A 23,406-nucleotide genomic window follows, 5' to 3' on the forward strand; every position below is an offset into this window, starting at 1 on the left:
TTTTTATACAATAGAAAACTGTTTTAAAGATCAGGGTTAGGACACAGACACCCGTGACGTGCAGCTGAGGATCAACCTCACAGCAGGTTCCAGTGCTCGAGCCACTTCCAGGCCAGGCCTGGCGAAAAATTGGATATTTCATGGTTTGCTTTAATGGGCGTGGCCTAATGGCTCAACAGCTCCCCTTAGAAAACTTAAAAAGTCTCTTGGCGCCATGGCCGAAACCGAACAGGAAGTCGGCCATTTTGAACATTGAATTAATGACGTAATTTTGGAGCAATTTATGCCATTCCTTCGGCAATTAATACGGCCCGAACCGTAACGTGCACCCAGGTGTTATACATCAAAATATGCGTCTCCATCCTGCGACAACGCGCATTACTTTTCTCTTTCAAAAGCGTTACCGTGGCGACGCAAGACGCCAAAAAGCATCTGATTGGTCCATATTTGATAGTTCCCCAAAAGTCACCAAATTTTGCATGCAAGCCAGGCCTGGTGATACATTTGATATTTAATGGTTTGCATTAATGGGCGTGGCCTTTTGAATGGTTTGACATAGAGAGTCGTGGGTGGTGTCATTCCTGATATGCTTATGGGGGGCGGTGGTCGTGAGTGCGAGGGCCCGTTCATCGCTGCTTGCAGCTTTAATTTTTTTTGTTTTCTTTAAGACACAAGACAGAGGATACAGAAACCAGGCTCTCTTAAACCTACATTGAAAGGAACCTTGGAAATAGTTACTGTAAAGGCAGGGTAAGTGATCTAGGGATCTCCAGCTCTCCCTGATAAAAACACACCATCAGCTTCTGCTCAGCTTCCCCACAAGAATGAGCTCAAACCTCCTCCAGTCAGCGGCTGCTTGAGGAAAGTTTGTTTTAGTTTGGGGGGAAGTCAGGCAGGACTGCCTAGACGACTTTGTTTGTGTTTTTTCTTTCACAGTGTAATGAAATGTGCAGCTCGCCAAGGAGATTTTTACTGAGCATTGAAGTGTATGGGTTAGAAACTACATAGCGCTGCTTTTAAATCGGTGCTCAGTTGTGAGCAACGACAAAGAAAAAACTGACTTTGGCTGGCAGACTTATACTTTTGTAATTTTATCCTGTGTACATATTATCAATGTATCTTCTGTTTGTTTCTTAATAAAAAGTCAAAACTAAACCAAAAAAAAAGGGGGGATGGCTAAGACCTTTGGTTTTTTAACAGATCTGTACTTCTCAACAGGAGCAGGAACCTGCAGCTTTTACCTCCGACATGCTCAACTATTGTTTTTTGTCTCCTTCAGATGCTCAGACTGGTGAACACAATGATACCAAATTACACAGCTGCAAGAGGTCCTTCTTTAAATGTGCTGAATGGTTGATAAAAGCTCAAGTTAGTTCAGAAACCAAGGATTTCTGATCATTTTTATCATCATCAACAAATCTGAACGGGTGATTTTAGAATATCAGTGTCAAATAAAATAATTGTTCCACAAACTAAAAGGCATCTGGGTAAACATGAGAAAATGACTTTCATGTAATTACTTTAAGGAGGAATGAAGCATTATCTTGATAAAGTGCGTGTTAACAGCGTTCACATCTGTAGTTCCTGTCTGTGACAGTCTCACCTTCTTCAAGTCCTCCTGCAGCATCTTCACCATGGCCTCCAGTTTAGTCACCTTCCTCTCCAGTCCTATGTGACCCTCACTGAGACACAAAAAACACCAATCAGGAGGCTTTCATTCATGCAGGGACAGAAAATGAATTCTGACTTTGAAATACTGTGAAGATAGAGCTCATAACAGGCCTCATAACCAGTACTGGAGTTTAGGGGGGATGAGATCCCCCCTGAAATAAAAACGGTCCAAATCATCCCCCCTGTAAAACTGCCATCCCTCCTTTCCATCCTTTATGTCATTTCATCAATGAATGTGGTTTTACTGTTATTTCAACATTTAGAGTCATCACCAGAAAAATAACACCAGAAAAATAACTTATTTGACAATTTTCACCTGTTTCAAGTAAATTTTCACTTGAAATAAGTAGAAAAATCTGCCAGTGGGACAAGATTTATCTTCTTATTACAAGCAAAGAAATCTTGTTCCACTGGCAGATTTTTCTACTTATTTTAAGTGAAAATCTACTTAAAACAAGACTCATCACTGGAAAAAAAACAACAATTTTCACCTGTTTCAAGTGTAATAAGATTTTTTACTAAAATGAGACATTTTAACTAGAAATAAGACAAATATTCTTGTTAAGATTTTGAGTTTTTGCAGTGATCCATTTTACTTATCCTGTGAAGGACAGAGTCATATTGATAAGTTCAGAAAACTGTTTTTTATTGTTGTGTTTTGATGTATTTGATGTAAGCCCAGTGGATATTTAAAGCTTACAGAAGGCTGCATTTAACTGCTGCTATGTCATTCCTGCAGTATTTCTGCAGGTGTTTTGGTCACTGCTATTATTTGTAATATATTATATTATTTGTAATCAGCACAAACTATCTGTCCCCATATGATAAAAGTCACCATCCCCCCTGATTGTTTTTTACAACTCAAGTACTGCTCATAACTGTCTCCAGACCCATCAGTACCTGACAGGGTCTGCGTCAGCGACCTGACTCATTCACGTTGTTCTACCAGCTCAGTGTGAAGGGACAGAAACAACATCTAAAGCCAGAGCCCGGCATTACCTTGACGAGGGCCGGGACAGCGGCGCAGGCTGCAGCTCTATGTGGGGCTGCTGGGGACTGGACGCACCGCTGCTCCGGTGGTTTGAATCCCCAAACACGAAACTTCTCTGGACTGGGAGGAGAAACAGATGTGCAGAAGTGAAGATGGAGTGAACAGAAAGAGGTGTGGCTGTTTGTTTGCATTTGGCAGTTGTATAGACAGTTTGAGTTTGTCTTTACCGTAGTGTGTGGTTCTCTCATTCTCAAAGGTACTGGCCACGTCCACGAGGTGCGTCCACTCCAGAGGACTGTCCCTGTCTCCGGACGGCAGGGGCATCAGCTCCTGAGGGAGGGGGCCGCGGTGCCGCTCCACCAAATCCACCAGGGACGTGTCGGAGGCAGAAAGGTCGCCTGTTCATTTAAATGGTGGAGAGCAGAACATGTAATATTTAAGACCACCATGACTTCCACTTCTGACCAGAAGGGGGCAGCAGATCCACATCTGGATTCACATCCACTATGCTGCCTTTTCACTTTATGTCTCTTGTGTTTTATCTAAAAACACAATTCATCACATACAGGACTGTCTCAGAAAATTAGAATATTGTGATAAAGTCCTTTATTTTCTGTAATGCAAAAATGTCATACATTCTGGATTCATTACAAATCATCTGAAATATTGCAAGCCTTTTATTATTTTAATATTGCTGATCATGGCTTACAGCTTAAGAAAACTCCTATCTCAAAAAATTAGAATATTCTGGGAATCTTAATCTTAAGCTGTAAGCCATAATCAGCAATATTAAAATAATAAAAGGCTTGCAATATTTCAGTTGATTTGTAATGAATCCAGAATGTATGACATTTTTGTTTTTTTAATTGCATTACAGGAAATAAAGAACTTCATCACAATATTCTAATTTTCTGAGACAGTCCTGTAAATGAAACCATGTGGTGGAACGTCATTCAATTACAGACGGATAAATGTATTCAATATGCATCTGGAACACGGCGTGACAAGTGAATGCAGGGAAACACAGCGGGGAAGTGAACTCCCTCTAGTTTCTTACCGTGGAGCTTGACCCCCAGCTTATAGGAGGGCCGTCTGATGGGCACGCCGCGGGTGGTGGGGGAGCGAGGGAGGGTGGAGCAGCTGAAGAGGACGTCAGCACCAAGGGCTGGTTCGGTCACCGAGTCGCTCAGGGGGGGAAGCCGCTGGCCGCGGTAGATGCTCTCGTCCGACAGGGTACGATGGAGCGAGCGGCGGCGGCTGAGGGGCTGGACGGGAGGAGACTTCTGCCCGTGCTGGACACGGCCGCAGTTAGAAGGAGAGCGCTATTAGTTTAACCTTTCAGTTTATTACAGAAAGAGCCTCAGAAGTACTGTATTGGACCGAATATAAGACGGTGTTTTTTGCATTGAAATAAGACTGAAAAAGTGGGGGTCGTCTTACATTCGGGGTCTAGACATTATACCCATTCACAACACTAGATGGCACCAGATATCTTTAAAGCGAATGCTGAACTTTACTCCCCAGGCCAAAGCCAACCCCTGTCACGAAGAAGAAAAATAAAAATAGCACTAAGAAAGAAAAGAGAAGAAAATAAGAGAAGAGATAACAGAAGATGGACAAACGAGAAAAGTGGGTGGAAGATCGGCAGGTTAACCGGCAGCTGAGAAGTTATGATGCAAACTCCAAGATGATGATTTGAATGAGGGAAAATAACAAGCTTTTTCTCTCGAATATATTGTTATAATCATTTGTTTCAGATGTACTGTAATTATTTTCTGTATGAAAATTGAATTTGGTGTTCAAAAAGTCTTTCTTCAAACTTGAGTCTTGAACAAGAGGGGGTTGTTTTATAATCAGGGTCGTCTTGTATTCGGGCCAATACGGTACTGAAATTTAAAAGCAGTCAAAATGTAGCCAACAACTGCACTTCACTTCTGCTTTCTGGGTGTCACGGTAACGAGACGCAGCACACGTACCTTTTCCTTGTGTTTCCGTGGCGGGGGTGGGGGACTATCCGGAGCATTGTGCCTCTTCATGTCTTCCTCCATGGTTGATTTAGCGTGAGACTGAGACGGAGAGTGCATGTCCCTGAGAGACGGTCTAGCTGCCGGGGTGGGAACCATGTCTCCTCCACCTTCCCCTGGAGATTTTCTGAAGCAAACACAGCCACATTCAGTGACCACGGCCCAGAAAATACACTGTTCATATCTTCTATATGTGCTCATTTGGCTTCAGCTGTGAAACTTCTCATTAAAGCAGCACTTGGGGACGACGAGGTCATTGTGATACTCGCTACAGCCACAAGGGGGTAATCACGTAGTATTCATAGTACCGCCGACAGAAAACATAAAAAAAAAGAAAAGTGGGCAGATAAAATGTTATGATTAAATGCTATTGTGGCAGGGTGGAGAGGTGGATGGGACACAGGTGCGCGTGTCCCATCCACCTCTCCACCCTGCCACAGCTATCCTTTACGCTGGAGGTGCCATGCTTCAGTGTTATGTTCTATTAGGTCAATCATACAAACTGATAAACTTTGAGCCACACAAAACGTTCAGAATGAATAAAAATGGAGTTAGTATCATGTATTGATTATTGCAGTTATCCATGCACTTTTGCAGGATCTAGGTTTACTAAAGGAACCTTTAAAATCTGGACCTTTTAATTCACTCACATCCAAAAATATGTCTAATTTTACAGCAGAGTTAAAGTAAAATGAAACATGCTAACCTCATCACACTGAAAATAAATAAATAAATGAATAACAAGAACTGGGTGTGATTATTGTTGAGGTTTCCTGTCACATGGTCGGTGTTAGAGCACGTTTACTTTCACAACCACAAGACGCGTCTCCTGATACTGGTGCTTAAAGGAGACCTATTATGAAAAACATGTTTTTTCTTGCTTTAACATATATAAAGTGGCCTCCCCTCAGCCTGCCAACTCAGAGAAGGAGGAAAGCAACCAAATTCTGCAGTGTCTGTACAGCCGCCCGGATGAGCCGTCCAGTGTGATGTGGAAACCACGCCCACAACTATAAAACCGTGTAACTGCATGAGCGTCTGACTATCGCGTAGCACTGCGTGACATCGGTGCTCTCTGTCCATCTCCCTCCAGCAGCTGCCACTTTATTGAGGTTTTTGTAGTGAAATGAGGAGGAATCATAGAGATAACTTCTCATTTCAACTAACTGGATCAGCCGTTCCTCATCATGACTGTTTCCTACAGCGCTTTCAACCGGCTTTCAACGCGAGTGGCAGGAAGAAAATATTCAGCTCAAAACGGCGCGCTGCGTCGCTCGTCGCTTAGGACCTGGCAGTAGCTCAGGTGGTAGAGCGGGTCGTCCAATGATTGGAAGGTCGGCGGTTCGAATCCCGCTCTGTCCCAGTTTGCTGTCGTAGTGTCCTTGGGCAAGACACCTTACCCACCTTGCCCCGTGTGAATGTCTTTGAATGTTGGTGGTGGTTGGAGGGGCTGTTTGGCGCGATATGGCAGCCACGCTTCCGTCAGTCTGCCCCAGGGCAGCTGTGGCTACAAATGTAGCTACCACCACCAGAGAGGATGTGTATGGATGAATAATGATCTCTGTAAAGCGCTCTGGGTGCCTAGAAGGGCGCTATATAAATCCAAGTCATTATTATTATTATTATTATTATTTTAGGACGGTCCAATAGAAAATAAAGCAAAGGATGAATGGAATTGATTTTGTCGCTGACGCTCGCTCACATCGCATGCAGCTATGACACGGTAACTCCGCCGGTCGGAGCTTCCGCCATTTTTTCGTAGTGACGTATTGCGTCATTCAGGCAGCCAATCAGCACAGTGACTCATTATAATAGCCCCGCCCACTCAGAATCCCACATAGATAATGAGGTTAGAGACTGGGAAGATAAAGACATGGTTTAGAGGCTGAATTTCTAATTTATTTATCAAAAACAATCAAAAGCTTGTTTTTAAGACATCCAAGGCCTGTTTAAAATAGGGATTAGATGCCATAATAGGTCCCCTTTAAGGAAGGAGAAGCTGGTCGTTGCATCAGTTACTGTTAAATAAGCTGCTGCCCGCTCATACATCCTGATAATCGCTGCCTCCCAACCCCATCCCCACATTTAATGATAAAATTGGACCAGTAACGATAGACCTGCTTTCACGTTTTCTACTTCCGTGTCCTTACTTGCGTGTGTCTCCGAAGTCGACAGAGTTGATGGTGGAGCCAGGTTTTCTCCAACCAATCAGATACTTGGACTGAGCTCCCTGACGGGGGTAGAAGCTCTTGGGCCCAGGAGACACGGAGGACTGAGATGATGGAGAGGTGGCCGAGGAGGACGACTCCTCTCTGGGAGAGCTGTGGCCAGAGTGTCTGGAAAGAGACGGGGAGAAAATACTACTGACCAAGAAAATAATTGCTATGACAAGATCATTCTTCATGTCTTATGAGGGGATGTGTCTTTCATACGCATGGAGACCTAAATGCTTTTACTCCTTCAGAAATCTAATTTCAAGGTTAAGCATCAATAAAGCTTCATTAAGGAACTTGCAGGGAGACATACATTATTTAGCTTAAGATGGAAACTATATCAAAGCAACACCAGCACTCAAGCCCCCACCTCCAGCAGAAGGGAGCAAATAGATGCTGGATGCTGGACAGACGATGCCCCGGTTACACACTTAAGCTTTTCTGAACCTCTAATAAATGTGCTTAAACAGAGAAAGGGCAGCAGCTGGACTGGTCTCCATGTTCAGACACCAGCTTTATTAACAGTAGGGTGTGTGTTCCACATGTCCCGGGGCCTAACGTGGAATGATAAGAGGGAATTAACATGACTGGTTTCCAAAAAAGCATCGCTCAGCGGGAGCCGGTCTGGTACTTGGATAAGTAATATGGTAATGGGCAACAGGAGGAGGATTCATTAGTGTATGTAAATTGCGCTACACTTCAGTATTAAAATACACTGGGTGTTTGTAAAAGACTTCCTGAAGAGCTCACAAGCAGTTTAAAGTTCACAACAATGAAAGTTGTGGTTAAGGAGGAGACCGGAGCTCCCTGGGTTGGGAGAGGACGGCAATGCCCAGGACACTTAGGTAGGAGCACTGGGGGATGAAATGGGGAAAAAAATCGGGATAAAAATATTAAAAAAAAACAAAAAAACAATGAAAGTTGGAATAAAAAAACGAAAAAGCAATGGATTGTGGAGAGAAAAGGAATAACAGACATGGGGAGCATTGTGAGCTTTTTTCTTTAAAAACAGAGTGTGCTGGTTGTGCTTGCCAGCTGCATGTTACCCCGGCCTCTGGCAGGATCATGCGCCTGTCGGGGTAAACAGCTCTCAAAGATGAAGGGAATACATGTTTTCAGTAAGAACTTGTTCAGGGTTGTACTTCTCACGCCCTAAGGTCAGATACTACACGTTTTTGGCATAAAACACTGAATCCATTACAGCTGACGGGTATCCAAACAACAGATTTGCACTTTTAAAAAGCATGTGTTCAGTATTTTTCAAAAAGTAAAAGAAAAAACAAATAGCCCAAATCTTTTCGTCCTCTTTCAAAGGAAACACAGACGAGGACTGATCCTATTGATCCTGGAGGACCGGGGACCGGGTAGCATTCATCATAGTGAACATGATTCCTTTGTGACTCAAGTTTTGCAGAGTAACTTTTCACTAGGGCTGGGCGATATATCGAGATTTTAATATAGATCGATATATTTTCAAACGCGATATGGTGTGAGACAATATCGTTTATATCGATTAAAAAAAAAATATATATATATATTTTTTTTTTTTTTATGATTTTGATATAGCTTATTTTGTGACAAATTGACTTGAATGTTTTATTTGAGATTTGCACAAATGTTTTGTTATTTGCACAACTGTCAACCTCAGTGGAAAAGTCTGCCTGTTACTGTCTACATTGTATTAATTGCACAGTGTATTTTAATTTAATTGTTATGCAGGAAAGGGATATTTGTTTTATTTTATTCAAGAAGCATTTTTATTCTATATATGCAGGCAGTTTATTTTTATTTCATTTGTTTTATACATTTTGATATTGTGCAGACCTCTGTTAATAAAGGAACCTGTGTGACATTTGGCACGAGGCTTTGTATTAAAACTGACTGTTTTTTAAGGGTTTGCCTCAGAAAAAAATGAAGCTAACAGAGACGCTATGCTATAATGCTTTGGGGGAAACCCCAATTATGGCACAGAAAAAATATCGATATATATCAAGTATCGCCATTCAGCTAGAAAATATCGAGATATGACTTTTGGTCCATATCGCCCAGCCCTACTTCTCACTCAAACATAGATATCCAGGCGGACTGACCTTGAGTGGGATCCAGCTTCTCCCAGACTGAACGTACTGCTGTCTCTAACGAGGAGGTGGGTCGGTGGGCTCCGGCCCGCCCCTTCCAGGCTCCGTTCCCCTGGGGGGCCCGGAGACTCTGCAGCAGCGGGCGACCTCTCCAGCATCCTGCGGCCCCCCTCGGTGGGACTGTGCCACGGGGAGGCCGAGCGCTCCCTGCTGTCTCTGCTCCCGCTGGGAGCCAGCAGGGAGGTGGTGCTGCCGTGGTGGGAGTGGGGGTGGGCGTGGTGCGGGGCGCCGTAGGAGCTGGTGTCAATGCCGCTGTCGGCCGAGGCCCCCTGGAGGTAGCCCCCTCCCCCGAGGCCGTTGGGCTCGGGCTCGCCCTGGTCGCCGCTGGAGCCGCCTCCTGCCCCCATGTCGTACCACTTGTCACTGTCGCTGTGGCCGCCACTGGACGCCGTGCTGGACAGAGTGTTGCTGCTGGAGTGACCCGAGTACGGCCCGTCAGACTGGCAGGGGAAACGGCAGAAGGAAAACAGAATACAGAATACACTATTATGTAATCTCCAGACACCATGTGATAATAATAAATCAGACGTTGTCACAAAACATGTGTTACATAAGATAATTCACTAACGGCGTGATCTTTAAATCACGTGCCAACAGAAATTCAGTTAGGAGGAAAACAGATATGGAGTCTGATAGGCCTGTGAAAAAATCGATTTCCCAATTCTAAATCGATTCTCATATTAATTCCTAAAAATCGATTCATATGTCTAAAGATCGATTTTTTATTTTTTTTAAATTTTATTTATTTATGTATTTTTTTTTTTCATCATTACATTACAACTTTTGGTTATTTTTTTGTTAATCCCCAAAAAAGGAATGTTTTGTTGGACACGAGAATAACTGGTGCCATGTTTTTGCCTTTAAATATGTTTAAAGGTATGAAAACATTAAAGCAGCACAACGTAACTTTCAGCTTTTCTGAGTTTGGCGGCATCTTTTGGACAAAAGCGGTAGTGCTTTACCAGAAAGAACACTACGTTTCCCATGAGCACCAGCGCGTACTGCCGGAAAACTCCTGTCCCCTCGCTGCATTTGTTTTGATGAGAGGAGACTGGATGCTTTTCTGTTTCACCAAGTGAACAGACGGAATGCAAAAAAAAAGATGTTAAACTGCTGGAAAGGAACTGGAATTTACCGGGATACCTTAAACAAGGAAGCCAGGGAGCATGGAGAAAATAATGATTATTAACGGTCTGGATCCATATGAAATCTCTACTGAAGAGCCATATGTTTCAATAAATTTGTATAATACAACATACAGTACATGTTTTGTATCCCTCTTACTTCTCTTTTCTTCTTTTTTTTTGACCGCTGTATTATGCTGAAGAGGCTCCTCGTGAGATTATTTTTTTCCTCTGCAGTTACAAATAAGAGTTAATATTTTTTCCTCAACAAACTAGTTTTATCTGAAGATTGGGGTTAATTGCACCGCAGAGAGCTGGCCAGCAACTGCGTTTAGCTGGAGAAGTGGGGAATAAAACCCGTGTTTTGATCCGACGCCCGTCTGTGTGAGTGCTTGTGGTTTAAGGCTGTTTATGGTTCTGCGTTAAATCGACGCAGAGCCTACGGCGTAGGTACGCGGCGACACGCACCGTACGTTGCGCGTCGCCACGTACCCTACGCCGTAGGTCTGCGTCGATTTAACGCAGAACCATAATTCAGGCTTTACTGTGTGTTTGGTCGTTACAGCCGCGACCCAAAGTGAGCCGACGACTCTTTCACTCTTTTACTCCGTTATATCAGATACTTGGCCTGCGTGGTTCTGCCTCCGAGCAGGAAACCGTTGAAAAGTTAAACCATTAGGATCTTTTCCCCACGTCTGTTATGTGGAGCTGCTGCTGCTGCTGCTGCAGCCACAACACATCAACAGCTTCTCCTGAGCTCTGCGCTCCAAGCCCCACCCATTTTCGTCTCGACTGCGAATCGGGAAGGAGGGGGAAGTGACGTATGTGCTGTAAAGCAGTCAAAGCCGTAAAATTTGTAGTTTTTTAGTGTGGCAGGGTTCCTACCATGCTCCTCAAAGTTACATAGTGCCAGTGAAGGCGATACAGACCCCTCAGATCATGAAAGAGGTTCATTAAACCTGTTGGAAGTTGATGTACCATCACAATGACTCTGGAAATATGATATTAAGGTGGAAAAGTTACGTAGTGTCGCTTTAAAGCGTTAGGTTATAATTGCATAAATTGTCTATATTTCATTACTTTATATACTGTCTTGGGGTTACATTTGCAAAAAATGCTAAAAACCAAATGCTCAAAAATTAAAAACCAAAATAGAACGAAAATGGAACAAATAAAAACGGAATGTGGGAAAAAATAAAACCGATTTCATCCGTCTCTGTTTGCTGCCGTGGATCTGTTTGGTAATTCTGACCCACATGATGTTTCTGAAAGCAGTTCTATCAACATTCTGGGAGCTGATTGGTCCTTACAGCATCATTAGCTGCCAATACTTGCTGTTGAATCTCAATATAATACTAGTAGTAATATTCTGCATAACTACAGTCATATAATTCATGCAACAGCTGAAAAAACTGTTTTAATAACACTAACACAAATCAATATCGGAATCGAATCGAATCGGATCGAATCTTGATAATCGATTCTGAATCTTAAGAATCGGAATCGAATCGATTCTTGACATTTGAATGGATCCCCAGCCCTAGAGTCTGACCTGGCTGCTTTTCTTTGGGGACAGGTGGATGACCTGCTCCTGCCTCTGGATGCGCGGGGCTCCCGAGTAGCCCTGGCCAGACTTGGACACCGGGGCGTCTGCAATAGCACGACACACAGCTGATGTTAGTGGCAAACACACACACACACACACAGACAGACAGACAGACAGACAGACCCGGCAGCACAAACAGATGAGCATCTGACAACCCAGCAGACCATTTGTGTATCTTGTCACAGCAGCAGCTGCACTTCCAGGCTGCTCGCGGCGCTGACACCCTTCTCACTCTGCCTTTGCGCCGGCCACGGACAAAGACCAAGATCATTTGTCTTCAAAGACAAAATACGTCACCCAAAAATGTGGCCCCTGCCCGCTTGTTTGCTCTGGGCTCGCTGGGGCGCATGAGAGGATGCGTGTTATCACTCTGAAGGCAGAACTCACTACAAACGGGACTATTGTGTAATTGTCTGCACGTTATGCAATGAGATCTACAGTACAGGCAGCTAATGACCACAGCCAGAGGGCCTGGAGTGGAATCACAACATCTGTGAGGGGAAATCTAAAAATGTAGCGTCTCTCTCACTTATAACATTCATTACTGCTCATCGTTTCACTCAGGCCCACGAGGCGTCACGCTAAGTTGAGATAGTTGCACGTGTCTTCACTCTGGAAGTACTAATTTTGTTATTGGAGATAAGTGGACAAGATGTCTTATAGTGTTCAGACACTTTTTACAGTGTTTTTAATTTTCTGCTAGAATTAACCGTGTAATCAGGGTAATGAAAACGCCTACATGGGCCGGAGCTGAAACTGAGAGGCAAAAAGTATGAGCGGAGTGAGTATTCTGCCCCGTGTGTGACTTCTGTTATTTCTGGATGGAGCGCGGCCACATCAAGGCTGCTGGAAACCAGAGGGTCAAGGGGTAAAAAAAGGAGGAGGAGGAAGAGGAAAGGACAGCTTTAAACCACAGAAACAGCGGAGTGGAAGTCGTCCGACTGGACACTTGGCTGACTCCAGCGGCGTTGGCCCGCTCTCCGTTGTTCCACCCTAACCAATAAAGACATAAGTGCCACAAACAACCACAAAATTAAAGACCGGGGCCTCTAACTGCACTTGTGGAAGTCAGGAACAGGTTGAGGACACGGCTGAGACGAGATCGGTCGACAATCGATCAAAGCAACGTCCAGCTGGGAGCCGGACCGGAGGAGAAAAAAACAGAAGCGCTGGCGGTTTTCTGAAACCGAGCTCGAGTAAAAAGAGGGAGATCGTTAAAACAACAAATGTAGAAAAGAATACGTGCAATTACATGAAAGGAAACGGGAATTAAAAGATGAATGAGAAGGCAAACATAAGAGGAGTGCAAAATGAGGAACAGACTGGAAGACGGGGGGAAGGAAAGACTTGATGTTGGCCAACTGTGTTCACAGGAAGGACAGGAATGTCTCTTTCTCGTCTCTTTTTCCTTTAATGGGCATTATTGTAGCACCGAAAGGAAAATCAATCGGAAAAATACATTAAATGTTAATAATAATTCTCCCTGTTTCTTTTTTTCTTTGTTTTGTTTTGCCTTTCCCATCAAATTTCAACCTGTCTGTTTGCAGAGACATAGAAAATCTTCTCTGTGAACATAATTCACAGCTTGCAGAGGAAAAGGAGGTGGATGAAGAGGAGGGGGGTGTTATTAGACGCAGTGAGGGTGCTGTCAGAGCTGGAATCTCAGAAGCTCCTGCAGCTGCAAGAAAAAAAAAAAAAAAAAACGGTAGACGAGGAGGGACACACAAGCTCCATTCACACACTCCTCCAGATACCTGAAAGTTCAAAGGATTTAGAAGCGGAGATAAATATGGAAGTTTGACTTCCCCGTGCCGTCAGCTGCTTTCAACAGTTTGCTCAACTAAAATATTTGCATACTTATAAAACCGCTGCTGAAAATATTCCAATTTACCTTTCCATGCAGGCACAAAGTACGCTTTATATTCAAACTATTCCTCATCAAGGTTGTTAAGAAAATACTTATGTACCCAGAGGTGTCAAGTAACGAAGTACAAATACTTCGTAACCTTACTTAAGTAGAAATTTTGGTTATTTATACTTCACTGGAGTAATTATTTTTCAGACGACTTTTTACTTTTACTCTTTACATTTTCACGCAATTATCTGTACTTTTTACTCCTTACATTTTAAAAACAGCCTCGTTACTTATTTCTTTTCTGCCTTTAAATAAAAACTATCCAGTTAAATTGCTCCATCCGGATAGAGTGAATTTGGTTGTGGTTGTTTCAGATGTTCTTGTCCAGTTTTGTTCTTACATCCGTTCCCTCAGATTCCTGCAACTAAACTTGGATGTACATTCCAATAAAGGTTAGGATAAATGATAACATGCCTCTGAAGTTTGACTTTTTGCACCATTACAATACTTATAGGCAACTAGTCATCATATCTGCTGCTCTCTGAAACACATGTTAATGCTCAATAGTACACATATATGGTTCTTTAATATATTTGCATTATACTAAGATGCATTCATTTTCAATGGCTTTTGTCCTTAATGGCTTTTTTCCTCCTTACATTACTTTTACTTTTATACTTTAAGTAGTTTTGAAACCAGTACTTTTATACTTTTACTTGAGTAAAAAACTTGAGTTGATACTTCAACTTCTACAGGAGTATTTTTAAACTCTAGTATCTATACTTCTACCTGAGTAATGAATGTGAATACTTTTGACAGCTCTGTATGTACCTGCTGCCCCTCGTTCAGCTCCTCCCCCTTCCTCCATTCTCGACCAATTAGGAGTGGACTTTCCCCCGGAGCCGCTGTCTCCGGGCACCTCTCGCCGCTCCGAGGACATGGGTGAATGGCGGCTGCCTCCAAACCTAGAAAACAGACACACAAAAACAGAACGTTATTACTTTGGTGCCTCTGAAAATGCTGGGTGAAACTGGGATGTATTCCTTACTGCTCGGGCATGGACTTCTGTGCTCTCCAGTGGGCCGAGCCCCCGGAGGCCTCGCTGGAGCAGGACAGGTTGCTGGGGGAGCTGCGGTTGTGCGGTGAACGACCCAGAGCCAGGGAGGACGCCAGGCTGTAACTCTCACTGCCCGGAGACATCCTGCTACACAAACAATCAAAGCAACACACCGTCAACCACGCAGCAGGAGTTCACCTGCAGCACCAACTATCACCAGAACGCCCAGGTTCGTGCACAGTCAGGATCAAAAGTATCTATGACTGCGTTTACATGCAGTCAATAACCCTTTTCTAACCGGAATATTAGCAATAACCCGGCCATGTAAACACCAATAACCCCTTTGAATAACCAGAATTTGCTCATATTCCGGTTTTTTAAAACCTGAATATGACCCCTGGGATAGCCAGATTTAAAAGAAGGTGAGCGAAAAGTTGCGCGAAGCAGCATTTGTTTTTAATTTGCAAGAAGATACAAGAAGAGGAAGCGGAAATGACGCTAATTGCATCATCACGTTCTCCGTGCGTCGCTGGTTTGATCGGGATATCCCTAATGATTAATTACCATGTAAACAGGGATAACCCTGTTTGCTCACGCATGTAAACGGAATATTCCGAATGTTTCAGTAACCGGAATATTAGTAATAACCCGAATTTTGACTGCATGTAAATGTAGTCTATGACTGCGTTTACATGCAGTCAATAACCCTTTTCTAACTGGAATATTAGCAATAACCCGGCCATGTAAACACCAAAAACCCCTTTTGAATAACCAGAATTTGCTCATGTTCCGGTTTTTAAAAACCTGAATATGACCCCTGGGTCATTAAAACCCGAATATTCGGTCATGTAAACGCCTAACAGGATTTCCCCATCAAAAGGAACAGGAATTTGTTTTCTGTGCATGTTCTTTTCGCAAAGAATCTTAGTCTTTTGAGTCCAGGAAGTTCTTATAAACACGGAGAAACACAAGACCAGGAGGAGACTAATCACTTCATAAATGTAATGAAAGACATGAACATTTCTGCATTTGTAGACGGTAGAAAGTACCAGGATAGAAGATTTACAAAAAGGTGAGCAAAAAGTTGCGCAAAGCAGCATTTGTAGGAACACCAGACCAGATCAAGCTCCGCTGGAAGACGCTGAAAAAGGCGACTTCTACTGGGCTGTTCATTATCCGCCGTGCTGCTGTTATTGTTGTTGTTTTGGATTTGGATACAGGAAGAAGAAGCGGAAATGACGGGAATTGCGTCATGACGTTCTCCGTGCGTTGCTGGTTTGACCCAGATATCCCGAATGATTAATTACCACGGAAACAGGGATAACCCTGTTTGCTCACACATGTAAACAGATTATTACCAATGTTTCAGTAACCGGAATATTGACCTTAACCCCAATTTTGACTGCATGTAAACGTAGTCACTGGTACTTTATCTTCATTAATCAGCAAGGGTATTGGACATTTTACTAGAGAAGTTGCAAAATATGATGATGAACTACGATCAACAGCTCTATAACCAGTCTAAACGTGGGTGAGAGCTCTTGTGCCCCGTTTAAGCCGGCTGGTTCTGACCTCTTAGGGTCCAGAGGTCGTCCGTCGCTGCTGACGCTGCGCGGGATGGCGCTGCCTCTCTCCAGCCTCTCGGCCGACAGGGTCTTCCCCACCGAGCTGCCCAGGCTGATGGCCCGGTTGGGCGTGTGGGGCTGCGGCGAGGCGGTCAGGGACTGCTGAGGGCTGCTCGACGTCCTCTGCCACTTGTTGTTGTTGCTGCGGAAGGGGAACTTGTACTCGAAGGAGCCGCTGTCGCTGCTGCCGCCCTTGTATTCGGACACGGGGGCTCGGTAGAGCTCCGAGCAGCCCCTGCAGAGACGACGGGGGTTAAGTTAAGACCTGTCTGTGGCAATGAGTGTACACTTCAAGAGTAGTGACATTTAAGTACACAATGATAAAAATATAGTGCCTTGGAGCAGCAGAATTTCAATTACCCTATCAAAGAAGAATATCTTTGCTTAATTTCCAGACAAATGACCAGACAAATGAATTTGCATTAAAGTGCAGTCACCAAAATAATTACATGAAAACATAAACTGTATGTGACAGTTATACAGAAGCAGGAAAAAGTATCTGTTCTGGTTTTATGCAATAATGGTGGTGGATTCAATAAAGACCGAAGAAAATATCCTGCAATTGTGTGTTAGACGCTTACGTTTGTTTATCATTGTGCTCTAGATAAAAGTCAGATCACATCTCGAGTCAAATTACTACAGAAAACTAAATATTTCAAAGGGTTCCTTTACACGTCGCCACAGGACTTCAAAAGTTACATTTAGCCCCGTGGCGAGCTGGCGAGCTTTGTGCAACGTCAAAAAAATATATGGGGTTTTCGAAAGGTGTACGTTTTTCTTCGAGGATGTGCTCATGCACGATTCCCAACCGCCAACATCTTTGACAGATATCGCCGCTCGTGACTCCAAAAATACCATTGCAGCAAAAATAAATTCAGGTTTGAGTGACAAACAAACAGGGACTCTCTCTGCTTCTTATACACAGCACACACACAATTTCCTCTCCAAACTACCTGCGCGGAGAAGCGTCTTCGTGTGGCGGGATGATGACGACGCGCACCGTCACCGAGTTCCTCAGGAGGTCGATCATCTGCTCGTGGGTCAGAGTCGCTACAGCAACTTTGCAGATTTCTACCAAACGGCTTCCCTGACGGAGTCCAGCCTGCCACGCGTAGCCGTAAGGCTCAACCTAGAAGCAAACACGGTTTCACTTCAACAATCACCAGGACTGAAACTCAATACTGGAATGAGACTGGCCCAAAACCAGAGGTTGGTGTATTAAGTGGCGGGATGGTGGGATTTCTCCTTAGTTGGCTAAAAGATCAGTTGGAGTAATGTGTGTACTTATTTCCTAAAAACCTACAACAAACATGTAAACTTTTGTCAGAGGCTATCACCCTGAGGTCTAAATGAAACCTCTGGAATATACTTTGGTAAAAATACAACAGTGAGCGAGTACAAAAGCTCCCACTTCAACCATGTCATCACTGCTGGCAGCAGTCGACTGAGTGAGTGGGGGGGTTAAAGCTTTGTGCATCAAAGGAAGTATGGTGAATAGTAACAGCCCGACTCAAGTGTTTACTAGTATAACTTGTGACTACTACTGGAATTGCTAACTATTGGTCTAAGATATAATTATTAATCTCTAGATAACCCATTTCGGTTTCGTTCTCATTTTATTTTCTTATTTAAGTTTACATTCATTGCACTACTACTACTTTTTTGTTATGTCACTATATTAGTATCTTTTTATTTTTATTTATTTACTATTTTTTTTAAATTTTTATTATTATTATTTGTTTTATTTTAATTTTATTTTTTTGCCATTCCCAAAGGAAAATTAATGATGATAACCGTGGGGGGAGGGATGGGGAGAAGGAGAAAAAAAAAAAAAAAAAAGGTATGTTAATCTGTTTTTCTCTCTCTCTATTGTGGAAACAATCTGCCAATAAAAACATATATATATATATATATATATATATATATATATATATATATATATATATATATATATATATATATATATATATATATATATATATATATATATATATATATAAAAAAGGAAGTATGGTGAGAGTACGGTATGGTAGATATGGTGAAAAAGGAGGCTGGATAATTCAACTCTGATCTGTGATATGAAAGCTCCCTGCAGATCTTAAACGGGAGATTTTGAGACCTTGGGCGCCCGAAACAGAATATGACAAGCTTACATAAGAGTTTCTGATGTGAAAGTGACTTCAAACACTCAAGTTAGTAGTGTCAATACTAGAATAAATGTTTGTTTTTTCCCCTCTTTTTGAGAAAGCTCATTAGCTGGTAGAAATTAACGGAGCAGATGGCTGCTCTGCTACACTTTTACAAGCAAGGCAGATAAAGCAGCACATAAGATCATTTGCTAAAACAATCCTTTTCAATGAAAACACAATGTAAATGTATACCTCCATATCCTACATGTATTTTCTTTTGTAAATATCAGTTACACAGCACATCACCAGAAACATCTATGAAAGAAAATGTACTCCAGATCACTTCCAGATGTGTTCTGCCTCCACGCACTTCACAGTTTGAGGACATGCAGGGTGTGATACCTCAGCCACGATGCCTTCGTAGTTCACATGGAAGCCCAGCTGACCCAGGCCGTTTCGCCGGAGCGTCATCTCGGACGTCTCGCATCCCTTCGTAAGACACTGAACATAAGAAAGGCAAAGAAATGCAGAAAACATGGGTGAGGGAGTGCTAAAGGAATACCCATAAGGAAGTAGTTCAATGGGTCAAGATTTACTTTTATGGACAGAATTAATTAGCGTTTGGAAAAACTGAATAGACCACTCAGAGGGTTAATAGGATTAGCTGTGCAACTGCATAAGCTTGTTGGAGTGTGAATATGTTCAGTGAGACATGCTTCCTTTTAAGTTGAGGAAGGGATTTTTTCCCTGTCTTTTCTCTAACTTAAGCAATCCCAAAGTGATCTGAAGGATATAAAAGCTGAGCAGAAGAAGTGCACCTCTCACCGGATGAGTGTGCAAGTACACACACACACTTGACAGATGACAGAAATGAAAGCAGGTTTGCCTCTTGCTGTGACATTTGAGACGCTGTGAACACAAAGATGTGTTGCCTCCTTGAACTCGTGTTTTTCTTCAGGCGGGGACGGGGGAGCGCTGCAAAGCAGCTAAGCTTCCTATTCACTGGGGCTGAGGTGCAAAAGTTAAAACTGGAAACTGCATGGATCACCTATGAAGCTAAAAAGACGACCAATAAGATGACAAATGATGAATGAGGAAAAAAAAACTAAAAACTTTTTTGGTATGGGACGCCACAATCCCTCCTGTTCCTACTCTCTCAGCACGGTGTTGGCAAACGCTCCACCGAAGTCAAACTAGAGAGGCAACACAAAGGTGCATGACCTGAATTGCTATTGCACTCACTGATGTATCTGAATTTGGGGGTGGAGGAGAGAGGAGAAGAAGAAAAAAAGAAAGCCTGATAAACAGCAAAAGAAAAGGAGAAAGAAGATAAATAGACAAGTGCTGTTTGAAAGCTGGGGAAATAAATGCATTCTAAAGCACGGATGATTACATAAGAAAACACATTTTTTCCCAGACCAGTTTCCATGGAAACAGCTGCTGACGAACTAGCATCTCTTCCATGTATGTGTAGGTGTACGAGCCCTCGGGAGCTTGTTGTCCAGAGGTGTTTCTGAAACTCCCTCAATAAACTGAAGCCAGCGAGGAGACGGCAGGGTGGCATGTACGTGCAAAAATGCTGTCATTCTGGCAGACTGACAGCCAGCGCTGACTGCTAGTAGAGACTGTGAGTGGGCCAGGTAAACCGCAGCTTTCATTGATATACTTTCTCAGTTTTTTACATGAATGATTATTTGTCATCTTTAAACATTTTCTAGATGTCCAATATCACCAAATTTGGTCTAATTTTGCATCATCCATAGACATCTTCACATCACAAATCACAATCGTCCCACCAAAGAGTTTGAATCCCAGCGGTCGCTTTTCCAAGTTCTCCCTTTTTTCTCCCGCGGGTTTTCTGAAGATACTTCCTCCCACAGTGCAAAAACCTGCATTAGGTTGATGGAAGTTTTCAAATTATACAGGACTGTCTCAGAAAATTAGAATATTGTGATAAAGTCCTTTATTTTCTGTAATGCAAAAATGTCATACATTCTGGATTCATTACAAATCAACTGAAATATTGCAAGCCTTTTATTATTTTAATATTGCTGATCATGGCTTACAGCTTAAGAAAACTCAAATATCCTATCTCAAAAAATTAAAATATTCTGGGAATCTTAATCTTAATCTGAAAACCATAATCAGCAATATTAAAATAATAAAAGGATTGCAATATTTCAGTTGATTTGTAATGAATCCAGAATGTATGACATTTTTGTTTTTTTAATTGCATTACAGAAAATAAAGAACTTTATCACAATATTCTAATTTTCTGAGACAGTCCTGTATATGAATGTTGTAAAGCTCGGCAGTCTTTGTGTCACCTTGCGATGGGACATAAATACACTGTGGGAAAACTACATGCATCATGTACTGGTGGAGTGTGTTTCATCTAACCTCTAGACGTTTGACCACTTCTTTGAAATCCTCTGTGTTGTTACTGATACTCCTCAGAGACACGCTTTCGCCCCGCTCGTAGAAGATCTTTAAAGACGCAGGGCTGTTCAGTGTCCAGCCAATCACGTCTTTGGTGGCACAGTTAAACACCACAGCCTTGGCCTCCTGGTCCAGGAGGATGAGGAAGTCGTTGGAGAGCGCCAGCAGGGCCTCCAGTTCCCCTCCGTTCCCATGATCCTCAGCGTGAACCGGCCAGGTCACGGCCCCGAGGCTGCGGAGCTCCGCTCCTCCGTACGGCCGGCTCTTTTCTTTCTTTTTATGAGCCAATGAAATGAAAGGAAACTTTCCAGAGGGGTCAATGGGCGTGCTGGTGGTGTGGCGCTCGGCCAGATCCCGCAGGTACTCCTGGCGAGTTCTGGTGGCCATGGCACGGAACTTGTGTGATTTGTGGGCAGCATTCTCCGCATTGATGACTTTGGCCAGCAGGAAGTCCCGGAATACGGACGACTTGGGGAAGGTCACGCCCTCTGGGATGGGGGGGCCGAAGGAGGGCATGTCTTTGGAGCGGGTCACTGCCACACTACCAGGGAAGAAACCAGAGAAAGAGAATAAGCAAAGAAGGCATGAAAGTAAGAAGAGAGAAAGGAACTCAGGGTTAACAGATCAGCTGCTTGTATTAAAATTGGATAATTTGTTCTGAAGTCGTTGTTTTATGGGCAGAAATATGTGCCACTAGAAACTGAATTTGAATAATTTATATTTGAATTTGAATTGCTCAACTTGAATAATGGCATTAAAAAACTGAATCTGAATCACATAATTTGAATTTGTATTGTTTAATTTGAATCATTGCATTGAAAAACTGAATCTACATTCAATTCTCACAATTCAAATTCAGTTCCTGCAAGTCAATTTCAATTTTACTGTGCCAGACATCCGGGTCGTTGAGGAAGAGCAATCGAGTGCAGATACAAAGAACTCATTTTCACGTAGCCTACTATAACCTCTATTTTCTTTCAACGATATAAACGACCAATGGGAGCTAGATATTTCGAAAACTATTGTGTTTTCTCCATTCTGTGTAAAAAGTGTAGATTTATATCTTGCCGTTTTGTAGAAAAATTTCTGCTATCGTTGAAAGAAATTAGAGGTTATAGTAGGCTACGTGAAAATGAGTTCTTTGTATCTGCACTCGATTGCTCTTCCTCCGGAAGACCCAGATGTCTGGCACAGTAAAATTGAAAGAACTGAATTTGAATTGTGAGAACTGAATGTAGATTCAGTTTTTCAATGCAATGATTCAAATTAAACAATACAAATTCAAATTATTAAGTTTTTTAATGCAATTATTCATGTTGAGCAATTAAAATTCAAATATAAATTATTCAAATTCAGTTTCTAGTGGCACATATTTCGGCCCATATTGTTTTCTTTCCCTCAACATCACAAACTAACTACACAAAGAACAGCCATAGCGTTAAGAATTATGCCAGATTTACATTCAAAGAATGGTTGGCTGGTTCCATTTGCTGCAATAAAGATTTAAAATAAAAATAGAAAAAAAAAAACATTTAATACAACTGAAGATGAAATCACTAACAATAGAATCTGAAGAGAGTAGAACTACGTTCAGTCTCTTCATAAATTATATAAATATATTCTTTGGTTTCCATATGATATACATTAAATTAACCATTTCATACAATTTATAATATGTAAACAGTTACGTCTCAAAGTGAATATTATTGAATTTGCATGAAGGAAATGTGCATTTGGTGTCTCTTCCATTCTCATCATCCCTTTCTCCTTTTATTCAGTCCCAGCAATGACCAGTCTGAGGCTGTTGGTCCTCGTTCAAGGGAGATGAAGTGATGATGAGGGGATGATGAAGGGATGATGAAGGGATGATGAGGGGATGATGAGGGGAGACCACTATTACAGAGCTCCTGCCAAATGTCCAGTGTGAGAGAAAAAGAAAGTGGGAATGGAAAGAAAAAGACCATCTGGGAGACTAAGAAAAAGAGACCAGCAGTGCTTAGGGTGTATTTAAATATTATGTATATCTCTAATGTGAGCCAAACATACTTATTGTTCAGTTCAAGCTCAAACCTTTGCTGTAACCAACTGAACTGAGGCTGAACCGGCCTTTTCTAAAGTCTGAAGAGCTTCATGCTCATTCAAGAGTAACCCGTCTTTGTCTCCAGCAACTGAGCTCAATCAAAGAACTAACTGCCAGCTGACAAGAGCAGCATTGGAAGTCGGAGCCGTCGTCCCACACGCCTCCCTGCTGGCAGGCATCAGGACACATGTTGACACTGGCAATAATGGCATTGTCTAATGAGCAACACCTTCGTCACCCACATATGTCTAAACATACCACGGAGACGTGGTGTTCAATTATATCAGCCGTCAAATTGTCGACACCCCATTCTCCACCCATCCTTCTTCGTCTGACACAAAGGTAAAAAACAAAACAAAAACAGAAGCAGTTCTGGCTGGAATTTCCTCGGGGAGGGAACAGACTTTAACTGATCAATGCTGGGAATACCGTCTGAAGCGCGAGGATGTCACAA

The 23,406-nt window shown here is 42.6% G+C and overlaps 1 protein-coding gene across 3 annotated transcripts in view; it reads right to left on the reverse strand.

Moving 5' to 3' along the window:
- sipa1l1 (signal-induced proliferation-associated 1 like 1) overlaps nt 1–23,406 on the reverse strand; it is a 112,374-nt gene that overhangs the window by 7,019 nt on the left and 81,949 nt on the right. For all 3 annotated transcript variants that reach the window (XM_061746425.1, XM_061746423.1, XM_061746424.1), the window contains 14 exons: nt 20,834–21,413; nt 18,836–18,934; nt 17,258–17,433; nt 16,252–16,539; nt 14,671–14,823; nt 14,454–14,587; nt 11,714–11,811; nt 8,990–9,477; nt 6,837–7,022; nt 4,639–4,813; nt 3,720–3,954; nt 2,890–3,060; nt 2,671–2,782; nt 1,604–1,682 (listed from right to left, as the gene is read on the reverse strand). In XM_061746425.1, coding sequence (XP_061602409.1) covers nt 1,604–1,682; nt 2,671–2,782; nt 2,890–3,060; nt 3,720–3,954; nt 4,639–4,813; nt 6,837–7,022; nt 8,990–9,477; nt 11,714–11,811; nt 14,454–14,587; nt 14,671–14,823; nt 16,252–16,539; nt 17,258–17,433; nt 18,836–18,934; nt 20,834–21,413 — 2,974 coding nt within the window. The remainder of the gene's footprint in view (nt 1–1,603; nt 1,683–2,670; nt 2,783–2,889; nt 3,061–3,719; nt 3,955–4,638; nt 4,814–6,836; nt 7,023–8,989; nt 9,478–11,713; nt 11,812–14,453; nt 14,588–14,670; nt 14,824–16,251; nt 16,540–17,257; nt 17,434–18,835; nt 18,935–20,833; nt 21,414–23,406) is intronic.

The sequence above is a fragment of the Cololabis saira genome, chromosome 18 (assembly GCF_033807715.1).
Source record: "Cololabis saira isolate AMF1-May2022 chromosome 18, fColSai1.1, whole genome shotgun sequence".
In the NCBI taxonomy this organism is placed as follows: Eukaryota; Metazoa; Chordata; class Actinopteri; order Beloniformes; family Belonidae; genus Cololabis; species Cololabis saira.